Below are 25,511 nucleotides of genomic sequence, written 5' to 3'. Positions count from 1 at the left end.
AAATATTTTAAAAAGTATAAATAGTTAAAAAAAGAGAAAAGTAATGCCGATAAGGTTAAAAAAAAGCTGCACGTTTTGATATATGAATTGTTGAAATAGCACAACACCTAACACACTAACCATATGGCCACAGAGAACCTGAGTTACAATGAGCTTTATACTATGAGGAATCAAAGACTGTCCAATGACAGCTGAATAATTGGAATCAAAAGTCAAGCAATGATGTGAAATGACTGAGGCAGGAATCGAACCCATGACCATATGATCACTAAACTTTTACTCTGCCACTCGGCTACAGAGAGCACACTGCTTTCAAGAGTGTTGTCATTCATTGTAATGTGATGATGTGCTGCAAACTGGTATGAGTAATCAAGGAGATAACAAACACCTTTAACCAATTGAAGGTGGTGGAGGAGAGCAGAATTCAACATAACATAACAAGAGTTCTTCCCATGGATTTGAACATTTTTGACCAGAATTTTAGCCAGAAGACAAGTGTGGCTACAAAACTGGAGAAAATAATTTGTCTAGAGTTTAATTTGTGGCCGTGCTGACAGTTTAGCCAGAAAAACTCTAGAATGTTTTTTTGCCTCTATCCACTCTGACACCACTCTGGCTCTGCTCGTTAGACGCAATACACACCCATTATAAAGCTGAAAAAAATCAGAAAAAGTTAAATATTTGAAAAAGTATAAAGAGTTAAAAAGAGAAAAGTAATGCCAATAAAGTCCAGAAAAAGCTGCACGTTTTGATATATGAATTGTTGAAATAGCACAAAGTATGAAGGACTAGAAGAAGACCGTAAAAAGGCGGAAGAAAATGGCCAAACAGAAGAACAATAGTGTGACTGCTCACACTAAAAAGCAAACAGAAACGCCGCTGGTATGGTTTCCCCACCCTGCTCCTCCTCCTTCTTCCTCCTCCTCCTCCTCCTCCACCTCTCTCTCTCTCTCTCTCTCTCTCTGGGACCCAAACTTGTTTCAGGAAAAACGCCTGAACATATTTTTTTTTCTGGCTGACTGGCTGTGGGAGAAACAGGACAGCAGCAGCAGCCTGTCCGTGCCAAGGAGAAGGCGTAGACTTCCTCCAAACATTTCCTCCGCCATCTCCGCTTTCGAGACTCCAAAGTTTTGTGAAATCTTTCAGAGTTTTTTTTTTTTTCTTCTTCCCCCTCCTCCCTCTCACCTCCCTTCACTACCACCTGGACCCCGTTTCTCCTTCCTATTATTTTTCTTTTTTGCTCTGAAACAACAACAACAACAGCAACACAGGAGAGGATTCCTCCGTTTTTCCTCCTCACACAGCCGTGAAGTCCTGCAGACATGGACTGGGGAACGGATCTTTGGGTAAGTTGACAGCTGACTTACAAAATACCTTCAACATCCTTGCGGAGCGGGGACTGTCCTGCTATTGTTTTTCGTCGACACTATATATGTATATAGGCCATATATTTATATATGTGCACACGAAGCTGTTGTTTTTTTCCACGGTACGGGCCTATGGAGTTTTAGCAGTCTATCTGTAAAAGCCTGCAGCCAGGAGGATTTCGCAACTCCTGCTGCATACCTTATCATAAGCAGAGGGGAAAGAGGAGAGGTTTTTATGGCTCTTTGTGGCCATAGAAAGGCCGTGTATTCTTATCTGCTCTCTGGAAGGTACACACACCACACCACATTACACCACATCACATTACACCACCATACCTTGTGCTTATTATTATTGCATGTGTAAAACCTAGAAGCTTTGTTTTAGTGACAGGCAGCACTTCTTCAGGAAGTGCTGTGTGGGCTGTTGGCTGCCGGTTTGTCCACAGATGGAAGTTGATTTGTGGAGAAAAAAAATACCTTGTCACTCACTCACTCACTCAGTCACTGACTCACTCACTCACTCACTATCTAGCTAGTCTCAGCTGTGAATCACAGTCAGTGCAGACACACACCAGGTCAGATAACTTCCCATATGACAACATCAGTAGAGTAGAGTAGTGGGCGTTGAAGTGAAGTGAAGTGAAGGGACTGGGACTCGAGCTTCTGATCCAGGGCAGCACCTCATACCATTGGCATAAATATCAGAAATGAGAGCAGAAAATGCCCCGTCATAGTTTTTATAAACCCTAGAGTGAAGCTTGTTTTATGTGACCAGCCTCACAGGAGCTGTATCAACTCCCCCCCCCCTTTTTTTCTTACGTTTGTACTTTTCTATCCAGTGACTCATCATGTCAGCTCAACACTGATTACAGTCAGACCAATGTTATGCACATAGCACAGTGTTTTTCAGCCCAACAAGAGCAAAGAGAACAAATTTACTGCCCTGCTGTGATTGTGGTCAGACTCAGACTACGTGCCTCTGAGATTATTCAACAGTTCGGCTCAAAGTGGGCGAGGCTGTTGGGCTGATTTGTCGTTTTTTTTTACTGCTGTGTTTCTTGATTAAGAGTTGACATCCAAAGTCGTACTTTTACCGTTCCCGCCTGTTGCACTTCAGAAACAAAACATTTACAATCAAGAACTGAAACAACTCAGCGATTTAGTTGTTAGACAGGAAATGAATCATCCACTATTGCTGTTAATAACAGTCAGTTTCATTATTGATCGATCAACTAATTTTTTGGTTTGTCATGGTAAGAAAAAAAAGCTCAAGTTGAAGTTGTAGTCCATCGAAAATGGAAGAGATTCAGTAACCAATCAATATCTGGCATCATCAATGATCAGACAGTGTAGCTATTCATTTTACATTAACCACCTAATCATTTCAATTCTATCAGCGACTGGTTTGATTATCAATCAATAACAGGCCTATTTGTAGCTTCTCAAATGAGGAATACAGCAGCTGTTTATTTTTACTCCCTGTTGTGTGTGTTATTGTGTCTGTGTTTGTGTGTGTGAGAGAGAGAGAGAGAGAGTAGGTCGTTTCTGTTTGATCCACAGCCTGATGAAACATGACACAAATGCAAACAACCGAATTAGAACTGAAATCACTCAATCAACACACAGAGGGTCTATCCAAAATATCAACTGTTTTAATGAAGGATTCATGTTTGTTTTGCAAATGTTTTCTTGTTTTCACACCGATCTACCACATTTAACTGAATATTCAGGGGTTAAGGCCCATTGGGCACACCACTGAACTTATAGCAGGCATTTCAAGAGACATCATCAAGGGTTTTGTTAACCGGTGATGAGTATTTTTTGGGACAAAATGATTAAATTGGAACATAATGAAAATAGTCAGTACAGCTCTACTACTCTCTGTGGATGTCAGTGTGATGTGAGATGTCAAACAGTTGGTCAACAAAACACATAGGAGATAATGACCTTGAACTTTATGTAATTAACACTGTTTTCTAACATTTATGTGAAGCAAATGATGAAAATAATCAGAGGATTCATCAGTAGTGATAATTATCTTTAGTTTCAACCACAACCAGAAGCTCGTCCACTTGAAGCAACAACATCCACCTGAGAAGAAGTCAAATAGTCGAGATCCTCCTGGTCAGATGCCTCTCTGATATAACTAAAAGTTGTTCAGTCAGATTGTTACACTGCTGCAGCACTTCAAAACGTATTTAAAAGGACATTTGAGGTCATCACATTGGCGTGTTGTACCACATTTAATAGAAACAACCCACAGACTTACTGAATGTAAGGATCAGGATCAATATTGTTTTTGTATTTCTTTTTCTATTTGGCAGTGATGAAGTCGGGTTGGGTTGTAAACACAGCAAATGTTTAGTATGAAATCAATCTGTCTTTATTTATACGCCTTCAAACACTGACTTCAGATCAGACTGTGGTCTGTGGTGAAGAGTCTTGTGCTTCATCTTTATCTAACGCAGCATCACTCAGGTTCACACATAACTGGTAGTGGAAGAGTTTACTGTGATTGGTTCTTCTCCTGCGAGCAACACAACGTGTGGTGGTCCGTCACATTTTGGACAATAGAGGACGTTTTTTTTCACTGACTAAATGTGCTGCTTAAGAGTATCCAGCACTTTGTAGAAATGTACTAGTGGTTGTCAAAAGAACAAGTGTTACAAGTGTAAGTGGGTAAAAGTCAAATTTACTCCACTGCTCTCTGCTTCACTCCTGTATTTGAGAAATTCAGTGTCGCTTGAAAGGAAACGAGACAGAGAATAGAGAAGCATGATGAAATGAGATTTTTTTTCTTCTCTCCCCATAAGTAGATTTATTAAAGAGGGAGAAGTCATCTCACTCCTCAGTACATCCAGTTTATTCTGTGTCAGCCTGTACCAGCTCCTTCTTACTGAAGAGTCAAACATCCTCATTACAGCTGCACCTCTCCATCAGACGCCACCGTTTAGTCGTGTGCAGCAGCTTAAGACACGTTTCCCCAGTGATATTGGATATCTGTTCAGAGATCTGTTTGAGTTTTGATGGGTGGCAGGCAGCGACTGACCCCAGTGGCCAGGTTAAAACCACCACCAGCTGCTATTAAATATGGTGTGGCCAGGGAGATGTCAAAACAATCTGAACCCACCCACCCAGCCCCAAACATTGATTTGACCACATTTCTAATACCCTAAAGGCAGATAGAGTAAAAGTAAAATAAATCTTTGTTGTCCCGAAACAGGCAATAGTGTTACAGCATGGTGCTTGACATTTAAAGACACAGCAGACACTAAGAAAGAGGAAGAGACGACGACGACAAGTGAAACAACAAAGCCACGATAAAATCTATACAAAAGACTCTTGTGGCAACAGTTTTGCCATCTCCACAGATAAGAAAGAACAATAAATCAAATTTAAAAATACATAAACATAGTGAATAAATAAATAAATACATAGACATCAGTGATTGGTCTACAGCTACAGTTTTGTTTGAGTGTTGATAGTTTCAGTGTGGTGGTTTATTCAAATGAAGTTGCCCCATTTAAAAAAAACAAAAACAAACATAATGTTTCATCTAACAAAGATGTTGAAAGCAATGAACTATGCGCTCAGGAAGTCACAACAAAGTCATGACCTGTGGCATGGCGTCCAAAAATTACAGCTTCAAACAAAGAGAATGTTGATTTTAGCTGGTTGGTAACGTTGGCATCACTCTGTTCGATCCAGTTGTTCAGGACAGTTACCTCACTTTGCAGCAGTTGTCACCTGGCTGTATGTGAGTGTAAATATTTAGTGACTATAATCTTTATGCAAGAACTATTTTGTTTTTGTGCAGCAAATTTAAACTCAGTGATGCATACTGTAAATCTCCACTTAGAAAACTCATCAGAACTGAACTGAATACGTTTCTGTTGAGCTTCCCTGACCCTCCACGGTGGTGTGAACGCTACATTGCACACTAAGCAGTGGTCATTCTGTCTTGTCTTCCCACAATACTTGTAACCCTAAGGCCACATCCTCCTTCAGCCATCTTCCCATCGCTCTTCTTCTGCATTTTTTTTTTCACTATTTGGAGGGAACTTACTCTTTCAAGATCCCTAATGCACTCAAAAATGTGTTTTGCCTATTGTCACTTCTCCTGGTTTCATGTGCAGGAGGAAAGTTTCTCTGTTATTACCTACAGTATGCTTACCTGTCCACGCAAAGCAGCAACATGCATCTGAGAAGAAGTCAAATTGTTGAGATCCTCAAATCATTTGCTCCACATTAATGTTAAAAAGTGGCAACAGGTAACAACTGAGAAGCTTTCTTCCTGCACATGAAACCGGGAGAAGTGACAATAACACATTTGAGTGCATTAGGGATCTTGAAAGAGTAAGGACACACTTCACTCATCATCGTCAACGCTCTTGTGTTTTGCATCAGTGGTTTTTGTTTGCCCATGATCCTGCTGCCTGCACCATCTACAGCACCACCAGCTGCTCCCACCCCACTGTCACCTCTACATGTCGCTACACGCAGCAGATTGTAGATAGAGTTAGATGACCCATCACTGCCAACTGTACCTTGGCTCTGAGAAGAGAACAACACTGTTTACTGTTTGTTTATAAAGGCCTTTCTTCACAAGCTACCTGTTTATTAAACAAACTTGCTTACCTTTAAGTAGGGTGGTAGTTGTAGTTGTTGTTTTCGCAATTAATCATGGTATTAGATGCCACAAAGATTCCTGGATAGCGTCACTTTCCAAAAAAGATTATGTCGGAAGTCGGAACCATTTCGGCAGATGTGCGCCAAAGTAAAGGTAAATGCACAGATGCTGGTCCATTTACCTAACGAAACATTGAATTCGTGGGAATTTAAATGTTAGTGTGTCATTTGTACGATTAAAATAAACCTAAACCTCTGGTATAGATGACAATTCAAACGCTTTCCTTGGGGGATTAATAATTGACATTGTATTAATAGATACTTAAAATATTTGGTGTAAATGATAAGTAATGTAAGTATATTTTGACTATATTTGGTTTTACACATTCATAGTGTTGTGAAACTATTCAATGCATTATAATCGTGATAATTGTAATACCTTGATTATTTCTCTGACAATAATCGTACCTATAATATAGAAAATTTATAATTGTGACGTCCCTTCTTTTGAGTTATTCAGTAACTCCACTCGTAATTACTTGGCTCTTAGGACTGAGGTAGGAAACATTGCCTGGCTTCGAGTATTTTACACCATTCAGATGGAATAATCTTTTGTCACAGCTCCAGCTGGATGCCTCGATTCCCTTTAATCACTTCAAGCATATTATCATAGACTCCATGCATTCTGAGTACAACTTACTGCTTTACACCTTGCATGTATATCGTATTGATGAATTGCTTGTAATCAGGGCGTCATTGGAAAAGAGAGCTCGGTCTCAATTGGCGCTCCCTGAACAAATAAAGGTAAAAAGAAAAGAGGAAATGACGTTACGGCGCAGGTTGATCTCTACACGGAGGCTGAGTGATTTTCCTCCTGTCGTGTTTCACTTCTGCGGCGGGTGAGGAGGTGTAAGATGTGATCCAGGGAAGTGCAGGCAGGGTTCGGCGCTGCTGTAGTTTCTGCGGCGGTTGCCATGGTCACACAGCAAGTTAAGGGAAGTTGAACCATCATCAGCTGTTATGTGCGTTTATGAGGGCGGCAGCCTTGCCCCTCCCTCCCTCCCTCCCCTCTGCTTGTGTTTACAGTTGAAACAATGGCGGGAGGAGAGGCCGGCGGACAAATGGTGAAAGCAACATACCACATTACTGCAACATCCACGGCCTGAGTCCCAGTCGGGGGATGTTTGTCGCTCGTTTCCTGCCTTTCTCTTGATCGTCAATTGTGAATCGGTGGAAACCGCTCGCTGTCTGAGAACGACATGAGCCTGATTTTACGGCCTGTACTCATGAGATGTGACATCACATGTGGTTTGGGAGCCAATCATGATCCAATATCCAGGAAACCAGAAGACTCTTGTACACATAACACTGAATGAACATGGACTTAAATCCAACAATTCAACTTTATAAGGTTAAATTGTTGGATATTTACACATTCATAGATTCTCATATTCTTTTTTTCTTCAGTGAGTTAACAGAATTATAACAAAATATAAGTATTTTGATACAGTATGTCTTAAGATATGGCTGAAGGGGCTATTCAAGTTTTAAAGGTGCAGTCCATTTGTGTAAATAATGACTTTAAAAAGCAGTTGGTGCAGCCAGTCCTGTTGTTTTGCAGCTTGCATTATGATTCATGTGAGCCTGAGTCTGACCTCGGATCAGCGTGGATCAGGAAACGCTGCTGTGTTTCGTCACACACAAGGGTGGGACTAGTCCAACTGGCTCCGGGGTTTGGAGAGGCCCCTGGGACCGTCAGTCACAGGGCGGAGGTTCACACTGAGCTAATGATTATCTCATTCCTGAACCCTCTCCGTCTCACTATCAGTATTTCCTCCTCGCGCACAAACATGCAGATGTATTTCAGAAAAGCAATTGGGCGTAGCAGCACAAGTGAGAAATGCATGCAGGCAGGGGGATGTATTATCTCCAAGATCCCCTTTACAGATTCTTTGGCCTTTCAATCAAGATGAGAACAGTGTGTTGTTTATTGGCCCTTGGTTTTTTCCCTCTGCTCGCTCTCCTTCCTGGAGCAGGTTTCTTCTTTCTCTCGTGTCGTCCTCGTACGTTTTCTAACCCTGTTCCTTCCTCCTTTCTCTGCCCTCTCTCGTATCCAGGACACCGCTAACTGTGTTACAGTTAGATCTGCATTTAGCTTCCCTCTTCTCCTCTGAGGACACAATATCTATGTCTCCGGCTCCAAAAGACCCTGCAGTATCTACACACACACACCCACACATCGTACTACCCACACACACACACACACACATGAACAACTAGCAGGTCACGTCTTTCTTTATATTTCACAGGAGACACAACAGCAGATCCACCCTGTTGTTGCTCTCATCTATTCATATATTCATGCATTCACACTGCAGCAGTAGAAGCAGCAAGCTTAACCCTGTGTGTCATGAAACTGTGTAGATAGAAGGCAAATGTTACCTGTCCGACAGGTTTGTGAGAGCGTGTGTGTGTGTGTGTGTGTTGAAGGTATGTATGCGTGTAACAGAAGAATGCTGAAAGAAGAGTCGCACCGGTGTTCGCCCTTATTCTCTACTACACCTTTGTGTGTGACGAATTGAAAGAAGGGAGGATACGCTCTGTGTGTGTGTGTGTGTGTGTGTGTGTGTGCGTGTGTGTGAGCTTGGTTATCTAGTATAGACTTGTAGTTTCTATATGAGGCAGAACCACAGCAGCCTGATGAAATGTGATGCAAATACAAACAGTCCACAGCAATTAGAGTTGAAATGACTAATCCCTCAACAGAAAACACGTCTCAGTTATTAACTCATTTAATAATAGATTTATTTTCAAAAGTATCAAACATGCGCTGGTTCCTGCTCTACAAATGTGAATATTTTCTTGCATTAATTTAACTCCTATGTGACAGTTAACTGAGTATTTTGAGGTCTGTTAAACAACATCACTGGATGTGATGGACACTTTGAACTATTTTAGTTATTATATTAATTAACTGGACTGCAAGTGTTTGTATGTCAGTGCAGCAGGATGTTTCCTGGTTCAGAGTCTGAATACAACTCCTAAAACAAATCATTTCACATTTAACAAATGATTTTTGAGCAAAGTACTTAATTGACAGTTGGTGAAGTAAAAGCAGCAATGTGATGAAATATGTGGATGTTGAAGGAGTCATATTTTACATTTTGTTGATTAATGAAGAAAATAATCAGTAGATAAATCTGCAGCTGGATAACATCTCAATACTACCTTCATCTAAGCACTTTACTACAGTCTTTTATTTTCTGTCACTCACTTAGAAGATTCACTGGTATGAAATCAGATATGATGGAATCAGTGACTGAAAATACTGAATACATTTTTTTCATGTCTTTAAAATAATGAAACATGCCCATACCCATCAAAACACAGCACCACAGGAACCAACATAAAAAGGGCCTTATTAGAAAGATAAACACTGTATGTACGTCGTTTTATAATTTAGTGTTTAAGTCTCTGCTCGCAGTTCCTGCCAGAGACATGGCGGCAACTAATGACGACTTCATTAACGATTGATTTGCTGTTGTCTTGATTTATTGTTGGATCTATAAAATGTTGTCTTGAACCAACACCCAAGTTTGATTTCACACAAGAATAAGAAACACGTCTTCCCATGTAAACATTCACAGCTGGATGTAGAGAATATTTGGCTTTTGTAGGTGGGAAATTACTTGAATAATTACTTTACTTATTAGTTCCTTCCCTGCTTGTTTCAAGAGTTTGTGATTCCGGTCTGTAGACGTAGCAGAAACGCAAAACAATTAAAAATGTGTCACCATCCAAGCACGCTTCGACGGCACTGTGCCAGCTGTGTGTTTGGTTTGGTTTGGTTTGCTGTGACATGTGTCAGCCTCCAGGTGTTTCACCAGCAGATGTTTTGTGTGCACATACATAAATTATTTTCAATAAAATGATTTTACTCTTTGCTCTTTTAGGACCAGTATGATGTCATTGACAAGCATTCGCAGAGCGGCCTCGACCTGGTGGACCGTTACATAAAGTTTGTGAAGGAGCGGACGGAGATAGAGCAGAGCTACGCCAAGCAGCTGAGGTGTGCCCAGTGGTTTCTGTATATAATGGGATCATGTATGCGATAAATGCACGTATAGGTGTCCTATAGGGTCACAATGTCTGCTTTATGTTCTTTAACAGGAGTCTAACAAAGAAATACACCAAACGAGGGAGCAAGGAGGAGCAAGACTGCAAGTGAGAGACCCATCGTTTTACACCGAAACGCTCGCTAAACCTCAGTCGTTACTGTAAACCTGCTGAGCTTTTCATGTACAGTACAGAGGATAAAGGTGGCAGAGTTATTGTTCCACAGGCTTCGCATATCACACTGTTGACTGTGGGTGTTATTGGCTGTAATCAGATTCTATTGGCTGTTGCCAAAGCTAAAGGGCTGCGGGTAAAATGCACATGTTTCGTGGCAAAAGAAAAATTATTCAAACGTAATTTCGGGATGGTTTGGATGATTTGTTTACTGCAGAAATGAGAAGAAAATCAAAGTGATTCAATTTATGCTTTGTGGTTTTTTATGTTTAAAAATATTTTGGCAAATTCGCCTATTGTCACCATCCCTATAGTCATAGCAATAGGTTCATTACCTTTAATTATCAATGCATGTTGTTTTAAGATCTGCGGGGCAGAGACGTGAGCTGCTCAGTGAACACAATGGAGGTGAACGGTGCAGGTCCCCTGTCCCTCATCAAACTCATCAAATACACAATCCAACAACTCCAAAACGCTCTGGTGGACAAGTTGTGACCTGCACATTCACCACACTATGAAATAACCATGTATGTAACATTACAAGACTGCTGGGTGTCTTTCAAAGTAGAGCATTTGCTTCATGTGTCGTAATGTTACAATATTATACATATACACCTCCATTGTGTTCACTGAGCAGCTCACGTCTCTGCCCCGCGGATTTCAAAATAGCCCTTTATTCAGAAAGCTGCCATCACAACTTCTGTAACCTTGTGATGTCACAACAACAAAGCAGTCACTGTTCTCACCCGTTCACCTGAACTCACCATCCAATCTTACATGATTAGGTTTCTCTGAGCGTCTCCCAGAAATCTGAAATATTTACACACATTTAACAGTCGACCAATCGGAAGAGACACCATACTCTCTTCTGATTGGTCCACTCCAGAGAGAGGCCTAAGAGGATAGTGATCATTTTTGGTTCTTAAAAACACAAATATATCTTCCATAGACAAAAGGTTTGGTGTTGTAAGCGATCAATTAGACGTTGGTCTCTAATTGCCCCCACCTCCCCCTCCTCCTCTTGTTGCAGGTTCAGCAATCATGCATCTTTGCAGGAGATCCTGAACGAGCTGAACGATTACGCCGGCCAGCGGGAGCTCATCGCCGAAAACATGATGACGGGCATCTGTGTGGAGCTCACCAAGTACCTTCAGGAGCTCAAACAAGAACGGAAAACAGTGAGAGGGGGGGAGGGGGAGGAGGAGGAGGAGGACACGGGGAGGGAGACAAGACAGCAAGGGAGGGGAGAGAAGGAAGTTAGTCAGATTGCAAATTGACGTGACACGCTGTGTCATTCTGTTACCTCACAGCACATTCACTGCAACCTCTTCCTTCCCCAGCACCTGGCTGATGCCAAGAAGGCCCAGCAGACTTTAGAGAGCAGCTTTAAACACCTAGAAAGTGTGAGTCAACTGTTGTTGTTGCTAACAAACATGTATGATTCTTCTTTGATGGTCGATTCGCCCAAATTACTGAAAAAACATCATGCAGATATGTTTTATGATGAGGCTTGTTTTTACAGGTTTGTTATTTCCCCACAAATTCAAATCAACAATCACTGCGAATAGCAGGTTAATTTATTGCTAATTGGAGGTGAAATGAAAAACCATTAGCTCCTGAGGTAAAGATTTAATTATCATTCATTAAATGTTAGAAATTCAGCTTTGAATCCTGATCATATTTTTACATTTTTAACCTAGATTCATGCCTATCAAAGCAAGTAAAAATTCACAGACATTTTAGATAAACACACACAATTTTATATCCACTAATGATAAGAAAGCATCGGGAAAATTGAACATTAAAGCAGAAGTAAATGGAATTTTTGTGTTAATATAAGTCTTAAATAGTTATATCTTCCGACGGCAATCACTTATATAGAGTGTTTGGTCTGAAACACGGGTCTGTCTGTCACTCTGCTCTGCTGTAAGCCGAGGAGAAAACTTTCCTTGTATCCTACAACCTTTATCCAATGAGGAGAGAGAACGGCATGAAGGGCTGTGTGTGCAGCCAAGGGATGCGCATGAATGTGGTGACGTAGGGACGAGGACCAATCGATCCATGACGAGGGCGGGGGCTGCTAACTCCATCGGCTGACAAGAAGTCAGCCAAAACGACCAGATCGCTTACTTCTGCTTTAATATCTTTTCTGTCATCAATAGAGGCTCGCAAAAGATCTGTGGTTTGCTCCCAGTTCTAATACAAGGAAACTGGGAACTCTTCTTCCGTTTTTGTTACTTTTTTATTTGCAAAGATGATACAAGGATTGATAAATGATAATTTAGTTATATATAAATTAGTTATTAGTCATGTATTGAACTTCTGGGTTGCCAGGTTGTGAAACAAAATCCGCTGCATTTGTTTGATGCAGGGATCATTTCACCAGTGCCACTAATGCCACTTACGGTAGTAAGTTTTCTATTATTGCACGTTAATTCTGTGTTTTACAATAATCCAGCAAATCTCTGTATTTTAGTCCAGAGGCCCTGCAGCATTTTCACAACAGGTCACACGTCAAACACGTTTCCTGCTGGAGGAGGATTAACACCAGATAGAGAGATGTGTCTAAACCTGGCAACCTGTGGCTTTAGTCAGTGATTGACTAATCCGTAATAAAGCCATTCATAGCAGTTTATAAACCCCCTTTTTATAAAGAGTGAAGTAAAAGTGGAAGTGTAGTATGTCATTGTTTTGGGCACCACACACAGGAATAATCTCCAAGATTTAAACCGTCTTACTATCTTTGTCACTCGATGCCAGTAACAGGAAAAACATATCTGCTGTATTTATTTTAGTATTTTGGGTGAACTGACACTGCACAATCTATTTATGAACTGTATTTGGTGGACTGTCCACTTTCATTTTTAGTACCTCTTTTAGGACCTAGTTCCCTTAATTCATTGGTCCTACTACTAATGCTGTGTTAACATAATGGCGTTAAAGGAAGTGTGTCTGTCTGTCTGTGTGTGTGTGTGCGCGCAGACCAAGAAGCGTTTCGCCAAGGAATGGGCAGAGGCGGATAAAGCCACACAACAAGCAGAGAAAACAGAGAACGACCTAAACGCCACCAAGCTCGATGTCGAGAAGGTAACACACACACACACACTTTGCCATAAATAAGCCCAGCACTGATTTTTTTTTCTTCACCTATTTGTTTTTGGAGATATTTTCAGTTTCAGTTCAAAAACCACAGATTTAAAATTCCTCTTCCCTCTGTTCTCACCTGTCTCTGCACCGACTCTCCCACTTTGCATTTTATTTTGCATCCCTCCCTTTCTCCCTCTTCCCTCATCCTTTGATCCTGCCCCGCTCTGCCCCACCGCTACGTCTTTTTCCTTTGCCCTCAAGGCCAAGCAGCATGCCCATGCCCGCACACACACGGCGGAGGAGTGCAGGAACGACTACGCTGCACAGCTCCAGAAATACAACAAGGAACAAAACTTATTCTACTACACAGAGATACCGCAGATCTACAATGTGAGACACACAAACAAACACACACATACATGCACACAATCCCAATGCAGTTACTAAAGGCAAAGCTCATATCGCTGCTAATGCGATTTAGTACAAAATAAAAATATGTTTTTCAATTTCTGCTGTATCAAATGCATTTGAATGTACACAGACAGTGTGGCCATGAAATATGAAATCAAAGAAAGTGTGTGTTTGTGTGTATGTGTTGAACAGAAACTGCAGGACATGGATGAACGGAGGATCCGGCGGATGGCTGAGGGCTACTGCCAGTTTTCAGACATCGAAAAGAAGGTGCTGCCCATCATCTCCAAGTGTCTAGAGGGTATCTCTGCAGCTGGAGTCAAAATTAATGAGAAACAGGTGAATGTTTGTTTAGACTGTGTATGTGTGTATCTCTGTAGACTGTGTACATATACTAAAGTCACTTTGTTACCCACATGTTTAAAACAAAACGACTGTGAATCGACTGCTGCCAGTGCCATATCTGACTGAGACACCTCTAATATGAGTGTTAATGAAACTTCAGTGGATGCTTTATTTATGTTCAGACTTTTAAAACTCTAGTTCAACCTTTTGGGAAATGAGCTGATTTGTTTTCTTGCCAAGACTTGGTGGATGAGAAGATCGATACCAGTCTCATATCTGTCAGTTGCTTGGCCATCTTATTTTAGTGTCGGACTGTGAATGAGGGAAACGGTCAGAGTAACTCAAATCAGTCAGTGCCTCTGAATATCACATATTAACATGGTGCCATTGAAAGGAGCTTATTTGTAAGTTTTGACATTTCTACGTTGCTAACATTAGCCTGAGCGGGGAGTCGAGCAACGATTGGATTGTCATTTTTACATCTTGATGAGAAGACAAGAAGAAGAGGAGATGTCTGCAGTTTAAGTTGCAAATCTTCTACAGTTAACATTAGCTAACGCCTTCTAGCACGAGCAAACCCTTATTTTTTATGTCGACACCTCTCATATAAGGTAAGTACAGGTTCTGCTGCCATTGCTGTTTGTTTTCCTGGTTTGAACTTTGGACAGAGAAATAAATAACCTCTTAAACGCAAGACTGCTGTCAATCATCTAATCTGACTTGACAAGAAAGCAAAGAATAATATTCCCTAGAGTTTAAGGTAACACTGAAGGCCATAGTGCAAACCAGGAAAGCTATAGATTTTGATATGTATAACTTCTACTGACCTGTGTGTTGTCTTTTGTGAAATTAAGTTTCCCTCACGTGAACAAGTGTATGTGTGTGTGCCCCTGCAGGACTCGATACTGTTCATAGAGCAGCACAAGTCTGGTTTTGAGCGACCTGGGGATGTGGAGTTTGAAGACTACAGCCAGGGAATCAAACCGGCGACCTCTGACTCCAGCCTCAACCCACCCAAAGTGCGCGCTAAGCTCTGGCCTTTCAGCAAGAAGCACAAGGTATAAGTGCAGCCTCTCTCGTGCAAGACATCCACTGCCTCTCCCCTCTCAGCTATTCCTACACTCACCGGCATGTGGCAACCTGAATATCCTCTCTATCCTGTTTGCATCCTGTTTTCAACTCTTGACGTGTTGTTATCAGGCTAAAATGATCCTATAATTTCTGATCCATATACAATGTTCTGCACGTCATGAAACGACCTGTGCTATGCAGTTCCGCATGCTTCCGTGTTCCCAAAAAAAACACAAAGCTAGGGAAGGGTTTATGTATCAGGGGAGGGACAATAAAGACACAACTTTAATTGGGAACGCCCTCTAGTGCAGGATGAGTCATCAAATGCCTGAAATTGTTTTACAGGAAGAGAAGATACATTACATTTTAATGTTAAAGTAGAAAAACAGTTAAAAGGATGAATCGTGCCACCGCTGCAACTGCACTCTGCAACTTTCCTGGGCGGTTAGGAACACACACTACATAGCGTTGCTTTCAAATACTCAGAAAATAACTTTCTGACATGAATGTGGCAAATTTGAACAGATAAATTAATAATTTACAGGCGGATACTGGATTAAAGCTTAGAAAGTACATTGTTCATTTCATGGGACCTCTAAAATGCTGCATGCTTTTATTTTGAAATCAAGTGGAAAAATTAATCAGCACTCATATGATTGGCCGGTGCTGCCTCATAATTAATTTAACAATTTAACCTCAAAGTGATTTTTTAAAAATTCAATTAGATGATTATTACATGAAAATTAAATCCTGCAGAAACAACTTTTAAAACAAATTGATTGGACTCTAAAAGCAGATATTATATTTTTCTGACCAAGTCCTTAAAATGTTCAATTGAGTTCAGTAATTAGTGTGGTTTAGATAATTAAACTATAATTAATAAACTCACTCCAGCTTTACCTTGATTGTTTCAAGTGTGGGTACAATCTGTAATTTTTAGTTTTTAATTGAAAAAAAGTACAACTATATGTCAAACCAAGGAGTATTTAATTAAAGCATTTTGACTGACATATCTAATCAGGTGAAGTCCATACTATATAATAAATGCAAAATCTTCATTAAAATGACTCAAGTAATCAATGCTTTTGACTAATAAACCTGATAATTGTAATATTTTAGCAAACTTTGCTCAAGCAGTAGTAACTAGACACTGTTTTTAGCAGCAGATTAATATCTGTTTGCCATGTAAGTGGCATTTTTTATAGCATGAGGAGTAGGTGTGATTCATGGTTTGTTTTATTGTTTGTTTTAAGTTACTGTATACCAGGCTCTAGCTCCACAGATGTGTTTGTAGAGTAAACTTGTAGTTGGTTTTTGGTCTTGCTGGGGGATTTGTTCTCACTCCAAGTAATAATACCATGAGCGTTTCCCAATAAACTCCCAAATGAAGGGTTTCATGTTACAGCTGTAACTGTAGATAAACCTGTATTTTTTTCAGGCTTTTATAAACCACTCATGGCACATGATTTAAAAAAAAGAGAAATCAACAATCAAATCCATGTGCTCAGCTCTTTTCTCGCTCTTCCTCTTGGGGATTGTAGAAGAGAGAAAACGAGATGACGCTCACTCACTCCCTCACTCACACGGTCTCATAACAATGCTTTAAAACAAACAGACACACATGAAACAGCACACATTCCTCGCATGTCTTACCCCACCACCCCGTTGCCCTCGGGGGCCAATTCTGATTCCAGTCTGCTGCACAGACTTGCCTACAGACTCCCCTTCTTGCTCCCTCTTTATCCACTTTATTACAAAATCTCTGCATCTCTTTGACTCACTCCTGCCTTCTCCTCTTCTCTTCCTGTCATTACCAGTGTCCTTTTCTTTTCTCCCCCCCCTTTGCTCCTCTTCCTCCGCTCCCATGTACTTTTTCCTTTCCCCCCTCCTCCTCTTTCTTTCTTTAGTTTGTTCCTCCTTCTTTCTCTCCCCCTTCCCCTCTCCCTCCCGGCAGCCACTCTCTTCCCCTTTCCCTCCCCCTCTCCAAACTGCAGCGCTCCCCTCTCTCTCTCTGTCTGAGGGAGTTTAACCGCTCTGTCAAACCCAGGATTTCCACCTTAAAGATATTACGCAAACCATGCCGGGTGAGTGACGCTCGGCCCACTGCTCTGACTGTCTCACTGTTGTTTTCACATCTGTGTCACTGCTGCTGTTTATGCCGATGAGATGTTTATGTTATATGTCGATGCATGTTAACACCTGGATGTTCTCACATTGTTTCAAAATAACAGTGTTTTTAAAGTGTGTTTTTTTTTTTGCACATCTGTCTCCATTTCTCTGTTTAGATGTCTCATGCTGAAAAGCGCATGGTAACACTTGTTATTCTTAAAGAGGGTACATTTCAAAGGTGCTTAACAGTACTGTGGTGCTCTTTTCAAAAGGGGAACATGTTTTAAGGAGTAACTGCACACTAGATGTTGCTGCGCTGACCTCTGTGAGTTCAAACGTGCCGAGGCCTCATCACACATGACACAGTCTCACGAAATGCATCTTTATTACATTAAAAAAAAAAAAAAGCTATCCAAAGTTGCTAGTTTATTATCTTGGATGGAGTCCATTCATGTTTCCCCCACTGGCCCCGCCCTCATGGCCTCTCTGTCCTTGTAACATTGACAAAAAAAAGAAAAAAAACTTTTACAAATGTAGAAAACAAGACATAAAAGAAAGACAAGTGCCTCCTCCTGAAAATGTCAAGTCAAATATGGTTTCAGTGCCTGTCCCTTTAAATGCAAATGAGCCACTGCTCACCAGGCCCCGCCCCCTTCCACCAGTACCAGTACTCACACGTAGAGGTGGTATTATGCAAATTCGAAAACTAATTATGTCATTGTCAGACAACTGAGGGAAACTCGTAAAACCACATGGATTTCAACCTAGGGAGCCTGGAAATTACAGATGTTTTTGTCAATTCTTATATTTTGGGGGCTGGAAGGCAAAACACACACCCAAATATATGTTAAAGACCCTTCAGAAAGTGATATTTCCATAATATGTCCTCTTTAAAAACCGATGGGTGACGTCCACCTGTATTAATAGGAGCTGGCACCGTATCAACAAACTCAAAATGAAACTAGCAGAAGAATTCATACAGCTTTTATACTTCCATCGGGAACAAATCAGAGGTTTGGCCTCAGCTACAGCTGGCAGTGTAAGCAAAATGTTCTGTGTGGGTGCAGTTACTCTTTAATTTAGAAAATCAAATGCATTTCTCTAAAGGCAGATGACACTTAACATTTTCTGTGCAGGTAACTAATTCAGCTCATTAAATCAATGTATTCATATTGTTCCTCAAACTAAAAACCAAAAAAACGAGTATTCATTCTGTCATGCCATACTCACAAATCTCTTTATTCCCTCCGTCAACACCAGTTTTTATTTATTACTCTTAAAGAAACAGTAGTTGTTATTAATGCCTAGATATTTCAGCAGTTCAAAGGACAGGATTAGAAAAACAAAGGGTGACTGAGCCTTTGCTAGTTTTACTCCAAACCCCAGCAACCCTCTCCAAAACTCTTGGAGGATCTAAATCAGGTTAATGTTTAAAGAACATTAAATCAGATTTGTGTCATCATTTTCCCTAATGAATAATTCTGATTCAAATTATACTGCTTTTAATTAAACATACATTTGTATGGCATCACAGAAGAATGAGTATTTCTTGTTTCTATCTGTTCTTGATACAGTATAAATCAGTCCAAAACATGACACAGCAGAAATTCACTGTTATTCACTTTGGATGATCAAGGAGCAGTAACGCTGCTCAGTCACTGCCTGTAGCCATGTGACTGTGTTTTCCCTGGTTTCTCTTCATCACTGTACCTTGGACAGGGTTTTATTTATCTTCACGACAATTATGTGGCTCTCTACTGTTAGGCTTTTGACTAACAAGCTCTTTGCAGTATTAACCCATCAGTCTGAGGATAGACGGATGATTAGTCATGGGAAAGAGAGCTAGAGACAGGGAGGAGTGACATCTGGTGGTGAGCGCTGCATACATGATTCTTGCCGGTTGTGTGTTTATTGTGTTTTTTGTGCTGTGTGTGATTTTATTTCTGTCTTTTCTTTTCTTTTTCTTTTTCTTTTTTTTTATCTTCTTCTTTGCTCGTAGCCGCCGGCTGCAGAGGATTTCTCTCACCTTCCTCCGGAGCAGAGGAAGAAGAGGCTGCAAGCGAAGATCGATGACATCACCAAAGAGCTACAGAAAACACAGGACCAGAGGTGACAGAGACTGCTAAACATGAACTGAAATATAACTTTAATCCAACTATAGTATTTCAGTTCATGTTTTTGGGCTGTCAGGAATCATTTCTGTACTTTTTACCAATGGACAGCTCCATAGACATCGTTGTAGATTCAAGCTTTCACTTTAAAAAGGGAGAATATCGGTCCATCTGTTTGTCCAAAAATACTCGTCATAGACTCCAGATGATGAGTCATAATTATTTTGGTGATTCCCTGCATCGTATCATCTGTTGTTTGGCACAGTGGTACAGTGTGCACAGATGCACTCTAATGCTCTAATGTGTTTAAAATATCAGTGCATCTTGTGTGTAATTAATCCAGGTTAACTACCCCGGTTAATTAACTGGCAACACTCTTTAAGTTATTTCTATATGACACTGAATATTCGTGACTAAATAAGCATTTATTTTTAATTATTAGGAGTTGAACACTGAGTTCTGCCTCATCATTAATGTGTGGGTGTGGTTTGATCAGATATGTCTGACAGAGGCCCGGCAGCATTAGCAGCTTCCCGACAATTCTTATCACATTTTTGATTTAAATAATACTAAATCATGATCAATGCGCGGAAAATACATGATATCATCTTTCTCCACCTTCAGACGTTAATGAAAGAACACATTGCTCATAGAAATTAAATGGAAAAACATGTCTTTCGGGGCCTTTAATCTTTTTTTTTTTTTAGCTCTACTGTCATGTTCCTTGATAGTGCTGAACAGACAAGCCTCAGATGTATATGCATTTTTAAATAATTCAACATAGTTAGTTCTGTCCCAGTTATTCTCAGGCTTTCTCAGACCACAGTGCTCAGCATTGACACAGTGTATCTGTAAAAAGGTGTCAGCATACTTTTGTTTTACGTGGTTTGGGACGGGCCCCTTCAGTTCCAGTGAAGAAAGATTCAGTGTTTGGTATTTCAGACAATAGTGCACTTTGATCTCTGTGGCAGTAATTTAAAGAAGTTTCCACCTTGTTGCAACAACATGACAATACTGCTGCTAAGCCATGTTCCTCACAACCACAGAGTTTCACAGTTTGGTTAGTTGGAAAAAGGACAAAGAGCCCTGACCTCAGCCTCAGCCTCATCCACCTCCACCTCACCCAGCACCTTTAATAGGAACGGGAACACAGGTCTTAGTGTCCAGCATCAGCACTTAACCTCTGGTGTCACAAACAGTACTTTGACACGTCCTCTTCCCAACTCGTAAACACTTCTTCCGAATCCCCCACCGCACCCCCCCTTCGTCCTTATCAGCAGTGCTGCAGAGGAGAGAAACTTCCCTTAATCAGTGCTCACATTTCCAAAACAATAACACGTTTCTCTCCCTGTTTGACCTCAAGTGACGCACTGGAGAAGATGAAGGGTGTGTATGAGCAGAATCCACAGATGGGAGACCCGTCCAGTCTGGAGCCGCAGATCACTGAGACCACCCAGGACATCGGGCGCCTGAGGGGGGAGCTCGCCAAATATGAGGTTAACATACACTTACTTGTTATTTGATATGATATTATTTACGTATCAACATTTTGGCAAATTCGCCTATTGCCATAATCCCTATAGTCATAGCAGTAGGTTCATTACCTTTAATTATCGGTGCATGTTGTTTTGAAATCAGTGGGGCAGAGGCGTGAGCTGCTCAGTGAACACAATGGATGTGAACGGTACAGGTCCCCTGTCCCTCATTAAACTCATCAAATACACAATCCAACAACTCCACAATGCTCTGGTGGACAAGTTGTGACCTGCACATTCACCACGCTATGAAATAATCACGAAACATTACGAGACAGAGTTGTTTTAGAGGCAAATGCAGGTGGAACTACATTCCTTCGTGTGTCGTAATGTTACATAATTATGCATGATTATCTCATAGCGTGGTGAATGTGCAGGTCACAACTTGTCCACCAGAGCGTTTTGGAGTTGTTGGATTGTGTATTTGATGAGTTTGATGAGGGACAGGGGACCTGTACCGTTCACCTCCATTGTGTTCACTGAGCAGCTCACGTCTCTGCCCCGCCGATCTCAAAACAACATGCACCGATAATTAAAGGTATTGAACATACTGCTGTGACTATAGGGATTATGGCAGTAGGAGAATTTGCCAAAATGTTGAACTATCCCTTTAAGTGTCTGTGGATTTTTTCTTAAAACTCTTTACCTGTGTTGTTCCCTTACAGACGTGGCTGTCGGAGGCGGTCGGAGGGGAGGAATCGTCCAACACCATCAACAATAACACTCAACACAGGTTCGTCCTGATTTAAAGGAACAGTTTGACATTTTTCTTGCTGAGGGTTGAATGAGAAGATCGATGCCACTGTGTTGTCTGAGTAGTAAATATGAAGCTACAGCTGGTTGATCACTGGTGGCCCTTACCTTACCTTACCTTCAGTTTAACTAGAGCTAGGCTTGCAGTTTCCATGTAATGTAAGTTAAAAGCTAATTTGCTTATTATTAAGAAAAGTAGATGTTTGCCCCACAATGTCCAGCTATTTCTTTAAATGTGAACATGTGTCAGACTATATTTACAAGAACTGTTTGACATTTTCTCATTCGTAAAATAAGAGGGTTGATAATAAATAAATAAATAAATATGAAGCTGCAGCCTAACTAACATGTTCACAGCCAGTTAGCTAGGCTAGGCTAGCCAAGCTAAGCTAACTAAGGAACATGTGCATTAGTTCCCACAATGTCAAACTGTTCATTTACATGTAAACATGATTATTATTAGACTGTATGCACAGGAACAGTTTTGCATTTTTTCTTACCGATAAGAAAATGAGAAGATCCCATGAATAAGAAGATATGAAGCTGTAGTCAGTAATCACTGTGTTTACAGCTGGTTAACAACAAGTGACTGTTCAAAGTGGAACATTATCTATTTATCATTACTGCCATTTACTGTAGGCTATACTGACTGGAATCCAATAGGAAAGTGTTACAAAGTAATTTCTAAAGCTGACTGATACTGTAGATGTCAGTCATTTTGTTTTTCCATCTTTCTTTTTATTATTTCTTTCGATTGCGGCATAATGCGTTGCTTTTTGAGATCTCTTAGCCTACTTCGCTTTGTCAGATAGTTTCTACTGAAGTGATTTCTTGATTCAGCAGTGATCAGGTCTGGGTGTGGACAGTGAAATTTATGTCAATTAAAAAAAATAGGTTTATCACAGTTAGTTCCTGATTTAACAAGGGGGTCAATTACTTTTTCACATAGGGCCATGTAGGTTTGGATAGGCTTTTTCCCTTAGAAAAATGAAATAATCATTTAAAAACTGTTGTTTTATTTACTTTATTAACTTGGGTTAGCTTTGTCTAATAGTTTTGTGATCTTTTAAACATTTAAGTGTGACAAATATGCAAAAAAGTAAGAAATCAGGACTTTTAAGAAATGTAACAATTAGCTTTAGAGGCTCTGGGAGGCACATTTTGTTTTCAGACACTGCCAGACTATTGTTCATATCAGACCACATTGTAAAAGGAAGAGAAAGTTGACTTCCTGTCCTGGATGTGTGTGTCTCTCCAGCGTCGTAGCGGCCAACCAGTCCCAAAACATCTACACAGAGTTTGATGACGAGTTTGACGACATAGAAAGTCCCATTGGCCAGTGCACGGCTCTGTACACTTTTGAAGGTACGTTTTAATATTCAGTTCATAAATAGACCTCTCTTTAGTCCTTTTTATGTGTTTCTTACGTGTCTATATGTGTATGTGTGTGCAGGCAACAGCGAGGGCACCATTTCCATTACAGAGGGAGAGCTGTTGAGTGTAATGGAGGAGGATAAGGGAGACGGATGGATGAGAGTCCTCAGAGCCGGTGGAGAGGAGGGCTATATACCTTCATCCTATGTCAAAGTCGGCCAGTAATACACACACACACACACACATACACACATTCAAGAGCCTGTGATGGAAGTTAAGAGCCAAAAAGGTGAATACAAAGTCATCCATGATAATTGGAGCTGTTCTGTACACCCTTTATCTCAGCCGGTGACTTGTATGGTGAGATGAAAGTGAGTGATTATTAAGCTTGTTATCAAGGCTGATTGCCGCATCATATGCTCCCCGTCTCCGCTTACTGTGGCAGGAGAGTCTCTGAACGCAGTCTGCCAGCCGCCCTCTCTGATCTTTTTAGATTCTAGCTCTTCTCCTCTAAAACCCAAAGTCTTGAATGTATACCTGAACTTTTTTTTTGTTTTTTGTGTCAACGTGCTAAGTGAGAACTTGTGTAACACATCCAGCATCATAGTAGCCCCCCTAACGCTACACTCGTATGTTGATATATCCACACACTTGACTTTCCCGCTGCAATTTCTAATAACCTACTGAACTTTTTTCCTTTTTGTAACTCCAGCCCTCTGCTAAAGCCTCTTCTTTTCTGACAGGATAATGTGAGTTTTCTTTATTTTATTTTATTTTTTTATCATAGTGATGTGATGTTTTATGACTTTTGAATGGATGAAAACCACTACACCGCAGAGTGTGCAAAATATGATATCTCTCAGTGTATTGTCACAGTAAAGGATTGGTTTCTTACAGCACATCTGTCATATAACAACAGTCAGATGCCCATGTGGACACTTGACAGTTTCTGCTTGGTGCAAATCACTGCTCCTTTGTTTATACTGGCCCTGAAGAGCAGCCTGACTCATCCAGCAGGTATCATCCAGAGTTTTAGTGCTTTTAATACAAAAAGTTGTTTTGTAATCCCTCCACTGTAGCTGAGCAGAACAAAAACACTGGGGAAACACTAAAAGGAATCTCACACTAAAAAGACTATTACTTTGAAACATATACCCACAATCAGCTTTCTCAGGCTTTAAAGAAGACATCGGAAACCCTTTCACACAGAATGAGGACTGTAGATCATTTCCTTCGTCTTTTAAGTCCTTTAGGAAGAGCCAGTGTGAACAGTGGGGGGGGGGGGGGGGGGGGGGGGTCATTAAAGATATCAAACACAGATCCAATGCACATATGGGCATCCGAGTATTGTTTTAAAACAGACGTGGGAATTGTCAACCCAAACTTGCTTTGCAATGTTTTTGTGAAACGTAAAAAGCACAAAGGTTAAAACGATCAAAGCTACAGAATACAGAATTTATCCTTTTTTCTTTTCTTTTTTTTTAATAATTCCTGTGAACTGGCTGCGTTTGAGGTTGTGGCCTCTGTGCAGCTTCAGAAATCGTTGTACAGCACTGACATTGTGAAATCTGAAAATAGGTGCAACTCAAAAGTCGATAGTAGGCAATTATTCAGTTTCATTTTCACTTTCCAACGTGGCTGCGCTTTGTGTCGGAGCAGTCCGTCTAAGTTATGGAGAAGAAGGGATGTTTTGACTCATTTGGTTTTTTTCTTTGTTCTTGTTTTTCACGGTTTAAACCTCCTGTTTTCATATTGAGTCTCACTCTTGTTGTCCTTTTCAAATCCTCTGAAACAGGGGCCATTAAATGAAAAAAAAAAAAAACACTTTCGGTTTTCTTCACTGAATCACTGCCAATAGTGATGAATGGTCAAAAAAAATGTTAAAGCACTTTTAAGATCCAGTTGGATTGTTTTAAGATCCCCTTTGAGACAAGTTTTAGGGCATAAAAATACTTAAGTTTTAAATGATTATTTGTGTCTGATGTGGGTTTTTTTTTCCTATTTTAAGTCAATTAACAATCTCATTACTATACCTACTCATTATCTCTAATTGGAAAAACTGTATTCTACAAATTAACAAATATTTAAAAATGTGAACAGCTGCACACAGGATGCCAGGTCTCAACACGTGAGGTTTTCTAGTTTAGAGAGGTGGGAGATGATATTTGAAAAACAGCCCTCGGGTGTCAATTTCATTCAGCACATTAATCATTCTGCTCAGCGAAGGTCAAACATCCGAGAACAGGAAGGAGAAGCAACGCGATGTCTGAGTGGAGGAGGCATAAAGTTTAAGACACAAGGTTTACTCATCTCTTTCTGTATCATTTTGTCCTGCACTAGTAAATGTTTTCTTAACCTGTATGATCCATTTTTAGAAAAGGAAAATGTATTGTATATGTATCATCTGAGTCATAAATTGTTAAGAAAAA

General features: G+C 40.5%; 1 protein-coding gene across 1 annotated transcript; it reads left to right on the top strand.

Annotated features, from left to right (window-relative positions):
• Nucleotides 1-1,033: 1,033 nt before the first annotated feature.
• trip10b (thyroid hormone receptor interactor 10b) lies at nucleotides 1,034-25,479 on the top strand. Its single transcript, XM_083982279.1, has 14 exons — nucleotides 1,034-1,346; nucleotides 9,950-10,065; nucleotides 10,167-10,220; nucleotides 11,317-11,464; nucleotides 11,627-11,689; nucleotides 13,269-13,373; nucleotides 13,635-13,763; nucleotides 13,977-14,123; nucleotides 15,026-15,187; nucleotides 19,309-19,418; nucleotides 20,784-20,916; nucleotides 21,621-21,688; nucleotides 22,967-23,073; nucleotides 23,162-25,479. The coding sequence occupies exons 1-14, from the start codon at nucleotides 1,323-1,325 to the stop codon at nucleotides 23,305-23,307; spliced, it is 1,512 nt and encodes a 503-aa protein (XP_083838405.1). The 5' UTR covers nucleotides 1,034-1,322; the 3' UTR covers nucleotides 23,308-25,479.
• The last annotated feature ends 32 nt before the right edge of the window (nucleotides 25,480-25,511 follow it).

The sequence above is a fragment of the Trachurus trachurus genome, assembly GCF_905171665.1.
Source record: "Trachurus trachurus genome assembly, chromosome: 1".
In the NCBI taxonomy this organism is placed as follows: Eukaryota; Metazoa; Chordata; class Actinopteri; order Carangiformes; family Carangidae; genus Trachurus; species Trachurus trachurus.
The sequence above is the reverse complement of the archived record's forward strand: the minus strand, read 5'-3'. Positions and strand labels throughout refer to the sequence as shown.

Coding starts and splice junctions, on each gene's coding strand:
- trip10b (XM_083982279.1), top strand. CDS start 1,323: ATGGACTGGGGAACGGATCTTTGG. Junction 11,690..13,268: donor GCTTTAAACACCTAGAAAGT/GTGAGTCAACTG, acceptor GTGTGCGCGCAG/ACCAAGAAGCGTTTCGCCAA. Junction 21,689..22,966: donor AACAATAACACTCAACACAG/GTTCGTCCTGAT, acceptor GTGTCTCTCCAG/CGTCGTAGCGGCCAACCAGT.